The following is a 10,729-nucleotide window of genomic DNA, read 5'->3' as shown; positions in this document are numbered from 1 at the left end:
CCCTAGGCAACCGCCTAGTTCGCCTATAGCAATCGCCGGCCCTGCTCTTGACCCTTCACTCTTTAATATAAAAGTTCTTTGGCTGCTATACTTGTTATGGGCAAAATAGTCATGAGAAGATAAGGTCAGGGGATGTTGGCTGTTTGATGATGACGACAATACCATCATGTAAATGCTTGATTCCCTAATCGTGTTCCGTGTCAAATGTTTTGATTATATAGAATTTATGGTTTTTATGCCATATTACAATAGAATCTATTTAATTTTACAGCATTAGATCAATTTTGTTTATCGAAGACTATAATGGATTTTAAAAACATTTAGTGCATTAAACATTTTCCTATACATTATTACTTAACCATCAAGAATCAGTGTATGACTCTCAACAATGGTGACAATCAATGAAATGCTTCATGCCGCAGTGCATGCTGGGTACCACCAATCAAAACTCACCAAAATCTTCCAGCATGCATTGCGGCTTTAATAAATTATGCACCTGGAGTTGATCTGATTATCTGGATATTTTGTTTGATTGTCACCATTGTTGAGATTCATACGCTATTTATTGATGTCTGTGTGCGTCTAAGTAATGCCATAGATGACAGGGTTTTGTGCACTAAATAGTTTTTAAAAACCAAGTACATTATTTGATAAACAAAACTGCTAGACATGCTGTAGAATCAAATGACTTCTGTTATGAATAAAACAGTTGTGAAACCGCAAGTCCTATATAATCAGACCATAAGACACTAAATAAGATCAGGGCTTCAGGCATTTACATGATGATATCATCGTCATCATCATCATCAATAAATAGCCAACATCACCTGATCTCATTTTCTCATGGCTTTTTTAGCTATACATTAGAGCTTTACAAACACACAATTAAAGCAGCCAGAGAAAATTTTATATTAAGAAGTCAAGGGTCAAGAGCACAACTAAAGCAAATGCTAACCACCATCATGGTGACTTTAAAATGCAAAATATGATTTCATTAAACCGGAAATTAAATAAAGTAAATCTGGTTAGTGTAAGTGAAGCTGGTAATAACGGCCATGCGTTTCACCTTTTTGTTTGGCAAAATGACTTATTATCAAACTCTTGACAGAGGTCAAACTCTTGACATCAAATTGACATCAACACTTTGACGTCAATATGACTTTCATTTTTGACCTATTTCGTGACCTAATTTTGACATCAATTTAATGTCATATGATGTTAAATTGACATCAAATGCCCACTGGGCTAAGAATGTTCTATTCTTTGTTACTGAAAGAAAGTAAAAAATATAGCTTGACTAAGTGATCCAACTCTGCCATGTCCTCTATCAGGCTATGCAAGGAACACTGATCGAATATTATGCATTATTCTCTACATTTCATTTCGACTTTTATTCTCGAAACACAGACTTTATTCTCGAAATTTAATGAGTTTATTCTCACGATGATTTCGACTTTTTTCTCGAAATTTAACGAGTTTTTTTCTCGAAACACAACGACTTTATTCTCGAAATTTAATGAGTTTATTCTCAAGATTGTGTTTCGAGTTTTTTTTCCTCGACATTTAACGAGTTTTTTCTCGAAACACAACTAGGCCTACTTTATTCTCGATATAATGAGTTTATTCTCAAGATTGTATTTCGACTTTTTTTCTCGAAATTTAACGAGTTTTTTTTTCTCGAAACACAACGACTTTATTCTCGAAATTTAATGAGTTTTTATTCTCAAGATTGTATTTCGAGTTTTTTTTCTCAACATTTAACGAGTTTTTTCTCGAAACACAACTAGGCCTACTTTATTCTCGATATTTAATGAGTTTATTCTCAAGATTGTATTTCGACTTTTTTTCTCGAAATTTAACGAGTTTAATCTCGCATTATAATGACTTTAATCTCGAGATGTTTTTTTTTTATTATTATTATTGCTTGGCCCTAATCCTCTTCCGTATTTTACAATTTTATTGCATAATTTTTAGGTAATTTATGTTCTTCATTATTTGGAAGAAGAACTCATGTTGTAAATAAGGTTTATAGCCGGGATTAACAAGCATTATGTGATCGGACAGGGTCGGGTGGGAGCTATAAAGCTCATTTAATTAGAGAGAATAACCACCCCGTCCAAAGGAGCGCAAACATGGAGTTTCCTACTAAGATACGCGTCATTTATCCCGCGAGAAGAACAGCTACATCATCTGCGGAGCCTCTACGTAGCCTACTCGTCGAAGAGAAAGTCGTTTAGAAGCTCTTCTAAAAGCTCATGGCGCCATTTCTGTCATAAAAATAAGCATTTTTCAGGTAGCCCAGTAATTTATAAATAAAGAGTGAAAAATTATTTCAGTATTTATTTTTGCATAATAGTAGGCTAGGCTACATATTACATTGTAACACTTTTGGAACACATATTGTAATTTTCAAGGTTATGTTGGCCTACTCATGTAGTGTAAGAGCTGGAGAGCTGGTCCAGTAGGTGGCAGTAAATCCACTCGTACTGTTTCATCTAACTCCACTAGAAGAAGAGGAAGATTTCTAAAGACAGCTGATGTGACACGATAAAGTTTTCAGCATGTAGGTATCACAGATTAGAACTTATATAAACTAAATTCAAAATAAATTGCATGTGTCTCTCACAAAGCAGTCGAACGGGAATCGTAACCGCTGTGTTTGTTTATCTGTTCACTTCTCTGACTTAAATCTGTCGTGTTGTGCTCTTGACTGTTCCGGCATGCTGTTAATGTTGTTTTAAAGAAGGAGCTTTTAGCAATTAATTTTATAAACGTAATAGGATAGCACATAAGCTCTTGTCATATTTAAAAATGTTAAATCAAACTCCCCTCAATTCTTGTCAGAGAGTCGCATTGCTTTTGACGATGAATGACTCCCACGTTGGAGATTAGGCTACAGGTAAATTTGGGACACCTATTTTTGCCATTGAGATGACCGAATTTTTTTCTCCAATTATCCTGAATACACCTCTATTTGAGAGAGAGGAACAAATAGATCAAGGTTCAGCTTAAAACCAGAGCTCAATTGATTTGAAAGTAAACCAGACAAAAATGGACATGAAATTCCATGGACATGTTAAATTACTTTAGATAGCTTTACTGCGTCTCTCACCATATTAGGGCCTGCAAACATTTATAGCACAACCCTTTCAAAAACCCACACACTTCCCATCAGCATTTCACACTTGGCAATGGTAAAGTTAAAATAGCTGTTGAAAGCTGTTTCCTTTCACTACTGATCTAGAACCAGTCTCTCCACACTAAAAGCACAGTAATTAATACCAGCTAAACTGACTCCAGGCCAGTGTTAAAGGAAGCTTACAGAGAAATGGATCGCTTAAGCCTCTTGTTTCCTGATTTTAACACTCGGTTGCATGAGAGACAGTTTTGAAACATTAACTGGCAGTTCTGTCTCTCTGAGCACCGCAGGTGAGGCTGGTTATTTTATTCTCAAACTTTTCTGTGTTCTCGTTTTGGTAGATTTGTGTTTTTTTATTTGGAGTGAAAATGGATTATAATTTATGTTGACATGCTGAATCTGAGGTTGCATCTTTTTTGTTAGTCCATTGATGGTTCTATCCTTGATTTTAGCAAAGAAACTATTACTATCATTCATTTACATTTTACATATACGTGTATGCATTTAGCAGTTGCTTTTATCCAAAGCGACTTACAAAAGAGGAACAAAAGCAATGAGTCAAAGAGACAGCAATATTCGTAATATGCAATGCCAGGCTTATTAGAAAACTAGATTAGAAAGCAAGCAAGAGAAGATGAGAAATGCATGTTATTTTTATACGTGTGGTCCTGTTCATAATTAAAATGTCCTAACTAGTGATGAATCATATTGGCCGATTATCAGACGACAACCTTGTCCCCTTGGTCAACACACCGTGCTTCCATTTGTGAACTAATCTATCTAAAATAGAAGTTTGTTTCATTTCAGCTGTTTTTTTTGTGCTTATCATGGAACATGAACATGATTGGTCATGAACTGCTATATTAGGCCTATATATCAGAATTATATCGACCACTGCCCACCCTGCTCTTTAGGTGCATTGAAAACATCATAATAGATGGTTAAGATATAAAGGGATAGTTCACCCAGAAATACAAATTCTGTCATTTACTCGCTCGTATGTTGTTCTTTCTCCTGTGGAAAAAAATATATTTTGAAAAATGTTTCAGAGTTTTTTCCCCCATGCAAAAAACAGGTTTGGAATAATTTGAAGGTGAATAATTGATGGCAGAATATTCCCTTTAAAAGGAAAAATCTGTAATTTACTCACTCTCATTTTTGGGTGATTCATTAACTTCCATTCATACATTCATACGAAGAAGTTTGTACCGAAGTTATTGAATTTGCTGAACTCTGACCAGCAAATTTGCATAGCTCAGAGACATACTTAAAATGTGTCTAAACTGAACTTGAACACAAATGTCAAAGCTAAAAAAAAATTATATCTGTCTACAGTTGTATTATTTTTCTAGACTATTAACATTAGCGTGAAGTCCATGCGGTGTAACAGGCATCACACATTCAGACTAACCCAATAGTCACACATCAAGACCACAGCTTCTTCTGCTATTGTAACTTCAGCAGAGAAAATGTGCTATGAGAAAAAAACTACTCAGGAAAGGTTGTTGCCATTGTTTCTGCTTGTGTTTATTGCTTCAGTGCTGAGAATTGCAATGGTTTTATTAATCTAGCATTTGTCTGCATGTGAAAATGACACGTGGAAGTGATGTGATAAACTGTTGAGCGCTGAAAACAACTGACTACTGTTGCAACAAGTTAAAGAAATAACTGTAGAAAATAAGTGATTTTCAAGAAATCAAGTGGATACTCCTCTGTTCTGCACACTGCATGGCTCATAACTGAGGAACATTTTTTTAATGTTTGGGTGTTAAATCTATGTCTGGAAATTTATGTCATTTACTCACTCTCACGTGATTCCAAACCTGTATTGAAGTTTCTTCTGTGGAACACAAAAGAAGATATTTTGAACTGAAAGCTGACTTTTTCTGTACAATGAAAGTCAATGGGGTCCAAACCAACATGTTTGAATTCAAAATATAGTCTTTCCACAGAAGAAAAAAGTAATCTAGGTTTGAAACAACACGGGGTTAGTAGTAAATTAACTTAAAAAAAAAGAAGAAAGCTTTAAACTCCTGGGCTGTTCAAAAGCGACACTCTCTGACCCCAGTGTTGACCCCGTGTCCTTGGCGTGTGTGCAGGTGCGATGGCGACGTGAGCTGCGCAGTAGTTCGAACCGAACCTCTTCATGAGCGCTGGGACTTAGTGGAGGCGTGTGCTGAATTACTCAATGCCCAATGGCAACGCAGCATGGGGGCGCGAATTCACTCGCTCCGCCAGTCGAGCCACAGCTATCCTGTGTGTCTCCTGCTGCTGAAGGGGGAGAGGCGGAGTCAAGACGAGAAGCTAATAGGCCACGCCCGCTTGTCCCGTGTCCTGGGGAGCCGTAGTTTGTTTGTGGAGTCGGTGGTGGTGTGCGACATGCTGCGAGGGAAGGGGTACGGCCGTATCCTGATGGAGGCTGTTGAACGGTATGCCAAAGGACGGGGCTGCACCCGATTGTGCCTAACCACCCATGATAAACAACACTTCTACGCCCATCTGGGGTTTGTGCTGTCCAAACCTGTCCAAAGTGTCGGGACGCTGGCCGCCTTCATGCCTATGGAGGTGTTGCACAAGTTCTGTAGAAGCACAGAGAACGAGGAGGAAGAGAGGAAGTGTGATGTTAAGTTGTTTAACAATCCTGCACCATCTACACTTTCTGTTTTACCACCTCCTCCTCCACCACCACCACCTCCTCCTCTACTCTCCTGTCCTCCTCCCCCTATTTCTGCTCCTCCACCTCCTCCACCACCCCCACCTCCTCCTCTACTCTCCTGTCCTCCTCCCCCTATTTCTGCTCCTCCACCTCCTCCACCACCACCACCTCCTCATCCTCTACTCTCCTGTCCTCCTCCCCCTATTTCTGCTCCTCCACCACCACCACCTCCTCCTTCTCTACTCTCCTGTCCTCCTCCCCCTATTTCTGTTCCTCCACCTCCTCCGTCTTGTCCTCCGTCATCCTGGGTTCCAGTAAGTCAGACTTTGGAGCAAACGCCATACACAGACAACAGAGGGTTGCCCATCTTCTGGATGCACAAGAACATCTGAAACTCCTTCAGTCTGTAATTATTCAGGGATACACAAAAACAGTGTTTACAGGTTCAAGGGAGATCCTTCTTTGAACTATTGACTAGAAATACTGTGACAATCTGAATGTGCCTTAATCAGAGTTTACTTTGTTTTAACTGTTATTTATTTTGTTTTTATATTTTAAAAATGATTGAAAGGTAAATTTTTTATCACAGCCCTCTTAAAGGAAATGTATTTGCTGAGATTTTGTTGCTTTCAAATGGTTATTTAAAGAATAAAAATAAAAACATTCTATAACTTCACATTTTGTGCTTGTCATTTAATAGGATCACGTTTAAGGATGGGTTGTTGATGCGTAATGTTTCTATGGGCATTTCCTTTTTATCAACATTGGGATTTTATGTTAAAATTCACACGACTGTTCAAAAGTTTGGGGTCAGGAAGATATTTAAATGTTTCTGAATGAAGTCTCCATGCTCGCTGCTCACTCCAGAATACAGTAAAACTGTAATATCGTGAAATATCATTACAATTTAAAATGACTATTTTTCTATTTGTTTTCTATTTGAATTTTTTTTTTTGATTTAGATAACCTTTATTGTCATTATAATGTATAACGAAATTAGGAAGTGCTTCCCTTTGTGCCGGATTATACAACAACACAAACAATGTTACATACGACACAAATATTAAACATACAGTATAATACAAAAATAATACGTTTTAAATATATCAGTAATAAGAAATATATTGCACTAAACCTGTGAATTGCAAAAGAAAGAATGAAAAAAGAAAAATAGCACCCTGAGACTGTATATGTATGTATGTAGCAGAGAGGGATCAGTGTATATTAGATACATTTATAAATATATTTTAAAATGGAATGATATTTTATGTTTCAAACTCAGATTGTGATTGAGAAGCTAGAATTTTGTAGTGCATCTGTACAGTACAAACCTTCCATGTAATATCTCATGAGCTCTCATTTCTTAATGATGTAGTTTATTTCTTTAACTAAGTACACAATTTGAATAGTTCCAGACTCATTTCTAGATTATTTGCTGTAAGGTATGTCACTTATAATGAATGACACTAATTGTGTGTATTTCATAGGCATGCATTTGAGATCTTCTATTCATCCCATCCTCACCTTAGCCCTGTCAGCCATTTTGTTTCCCAGCAACCCTGTTCAGAATATGGTTCAGGGGGCGGGGTCTGTCATCGGGAGGCGTGGCTTTTCAGTGATCTGGAATATGCCTACAGCTCGATGTCAGCGTCGGTACGGAGTCTCCCTGCCGCTGCGCCAGTACAACATTATACATAACTCACAGCAGAGATTTCAGGGTCAGAATATGAGCATATTTTATCAGCGCCGTCTGGGCCTCTACCCCTACATCAACCGTCAGGGGTCAAAAGTCAATGGTGGCCTGCCTCAACAAGGATTCCTAAAGGCTCATCTCTCATTGGCTGAGGCGCAGATCATTGAAGTGCTGGGACGGATGTTCAGCGGATTAGCTGTGCTAGATTGGGAGGCGTGGCAGCCCATATGGATGTGGAACTTCGGGGCCAGAATTGCATATCGGAAATTTTCGAAAAAGCTGGTTAGGTGGAAACATCCAGATATGTCAGAGGAGGAAGTGAAATCCAAGGCGAAGGCTGAGTTTGAATTAGCGGCAAGAGCGTTTATGGAAAAGACTCTGCGCCTTGGTGTTCGCCTCTGCCCAGAGGGATTATGGGGGTTTTATGGGTTTCCCGGTTGCTATAACAATCATGGCCAAGGACAAAGCGGCTACACGGGGCAGTGTCACAATGGCACACAGATTTTGAATGATAGACTGGCGTTTCTATGGCAACATTCCACCGCCCTGTATCCCAGCATTTATCTGTGGCGTAAGCTGGCAGGACATACACATGCTCAACTAATGGTGAGACATCGTGTACTTGAGGCCCTCCGAGTGGCATCCCAGCATTCACTTGGCACTGAAGCACTTCCTGTTTTTCCCTACAACAGAGTGGCGTTCTCACACACTTTGACGTTCCTGAATCAGGTACCTACACAAGAACACCCTGACCATTTCCACATAGTGTTTCGCATTCTCCGAGCTCCAGTCTTATCATGCATTAGTGGGCTCTTCACCTCCACCCAGAATAGACACTGAAAGAGGAGGGGGTTTAGTTCCGAGCTTTTGCACAGTAATAGTGATTCACTTCATCCTCATCTTCAAGTGGATGGTTCTCCTTTAGCCCAGATCCAAGCTCAAGTATGTGAATTCTTGGCCAATAAATTGTAAGCGCATAACAATGCATTACTCTACAAACTTGGCATGCATTTCTGTTACTGTAACTAACCTCCGTACTCAAGGGGGCGATAGATTCAATCAAAGGTAATCTTTAAAAAACATTATTTTAATGTATTTTTTAGAAAATTTCAAAATTAATATCCATGTAAAATGATTAATTTGAGCGTTTAGTGTTCTTTTATTTATACCAAATATTAAAGCATTTTTATATAAGACATTTATAGGTTATTGAGAATATGAACATAATTCAGAAACAGACACATTTGTGAATCCCTATAGTTCTGACCACTGTTATTGCAGTATTATTTATTATGGCTATTTTTATTAATATTTACAATTAGCTTTTATTTTATTTAAATTTCTACTTAATTTTAGTTTACATTCTACATTTAATTATTATTTTACATTTCTAAATAGTTTTAATTAATTTTTATTTCAGGGTTTACTGTACTAGTTTTTTCATCTAATATTTACATTTTATTTCATCTTATTTTAATTAACTTTTTTTGTTTGTTTCCTTTATTTCAGTTTATCATTTTAGTAGGCCTACTTAACTCTTAACATATTTCAGTTATTTGCAAAGCAAACATATCTCATTTTCATTTGGTTTAAGTTTTTAATTTAATTATATTAATATTTTATTGTATTTTAGCTTTATTTCATAAACAACATTTCAACAACACTTGCTCTGACCCATTCTAAAGCATTAACATTCCACATACTTTCGTTTCAAGCTTGGAGTGTCTTAATTTAGGCTGATCTGACTTTAAAAACTATATTATTGTGTGAAACTTTATCATAATATGTGTGTATCTTTTCAGACGGATTTGGAGCACACACTAGGTGAGAGTGCTGCTTTAGGTGCCGCTGGAGTTGTGTTATGGGGCGAGCTGAGTTTCGCCAAGTCCAAGGTTAGCAGGTTAACCTGTGTGTGAAAGTTTATGGTCTGGATTTACCACTGTGTGATAACCTAATGAAAAAAGTTCTGTCATATACAAACTGAAAATGTATAATATTCTATATTAGACTTAGCACATGCCTCATCATTAGTCATTGCTGGAGCTGTTATGATATATAATAAGTCTCTGTCTTTTTCCAGCGGCAGTGCGCCCTCTTGCGTGATTACCTAGGCTCAGTATTAGGAGAGTATGTCACCGCCCTGCAGGCCAGTGTGAGGAACTGCAGCGAAAGAATGTGTAACTCCCAGGGACGCTGTGCTCGTCAGGACCCTCACTCGGGTTACATGATCCCTCTACATGGTACCCATGAAGCTCTTCCTCTCAGCGACATGAGGTCAAAGTTCAAGTGTGTGTGTTATGAAGGATGGAGCGGAGAACAATGTGATCAAAATAATTTCTAAGAATGTGCAATCATTTCTGCAATGTGACATTTATGAGTTAAACAGGATATTCAATAAAAAAAAATAAAAAAATGTTGAGTGGGACCATCAGGAATTGGTTGGATGGTGAAAAATGGTTGTTATTTACCAGAATGGAGTCAGATTTGAATCTTTGCTAAACAGTGCCTAAATAGCTATTTAGCTGTTTATTAACATTATCCAATTGAGTGCAACAGTTCTGGAAGTTTTTTTTCCCATTATTTTTTTTACTGTAGGCACTTACAAGACTGTGTACTTAACAGCTTTATAATAAGAAGAACTACAATCTCATTGCAAATTATATTATTGAAATAAAAATAAATATTATGGCACTAGAATGTTTTTTTGCCCTGATTTGCTTGTTTCGATTCTCTGATTAGTGGAGATTTAATCGCAGAATCATGCATGTAGTTGTTCACCAGAAATCATGCTGTTAAAAATAAACCGCTGTTATAAAAAAATATATATTAGAAATAATGTGGAATGGCGGCTTCAACAAAAACATACCAAACTGTAAAAAAAAAAAAAAAGTGATCAGTAAGTCATGACAACAATGTTTTTACATTACTTTAACTTATAAAATAAGTTATAAAATTCAAATAATTTTTAAGCCAGTTTAATGTAATTTAAGTTGAAATGACTTATACATCTAAGTTGATTGCACTTAAAAATTTAAGGCAGCAATTTTTTTCCTTTTTTTACACAGAGCACATTAACAAACTCATAGCTCACAGTAGGCCTGTCTTTAAAGTTTTATAAGTTATCATTCTCTTATGGGGAAAACAAATGGGGTTTTTACTTCTGGAGCCTGACTGTTGTACTCTAACCCCATGGCCTGAGTGACATAAGCAGAGAAAGAAAGTCATTTTAAAAGCAGAAATA

At 37.2% G+C, this 10,729-nt stretch overlaps 2 protein-coding genes across 2 annotated transcripts; both read left to right on the top strand.

The window, feature by feature from the left end:
* The first annotated feature begins 2,470 nt into the window (after positions 1-2,470).
* naa80 (N-alpha-acetyltransferase 80, NatH catalytic subunit) lies at positions 2,471-6,471 on the top strand. The gene is made up of 2 exons (XM_084390171.1): positions 2,471-2,563; positions 5,239-6,471. Coding segments are annotated over exons 1-2 (951 nt in total). The 5' UTR covers positions 2,471-2,561; the 3' UTR covers positions 6,188-6,471.
* On the top strand, positions 3,309-10,185 carry hyal3 (hyaluronidase 3). Its single transcript, XM_084390169.1, has 4 exons — positions 3,309-3,429; positions 7,283-8,217; positions 9,291-9,380; positions 9,569-10,185. The coding sequence occupies exons 1-4, from the start codon at positions 3,375-3,377 to the stop codon at positions 9,827-9,829; spliced, it is 1,341 nt and encodes a 446-aa protein (XP_084246295.1). The 5' UTR covers positions 3,309-3,374; the 3' UTR covers positions 9,830-10,185.
* Positions 10,186-10,729: the final 544 nt, after the last annotated feature.

The sequence above is a fragment of the Rutilus rutilus genome (assembly GCF_951802725.1).
Source record: "Rutilus rutilus genome assembly, chromosome: 19".
Lineage (NCBI taxonomy): Eukaryota > Metazoa > Chordata > Actinopteri > Cypriniformes > Leuciscidae > Rutilus > Rutilus rutilus.
Note: the sequence above shows the minus strand (reverse complement) of the source record. Positions and strands in the feature narration are given on the sequence as shown.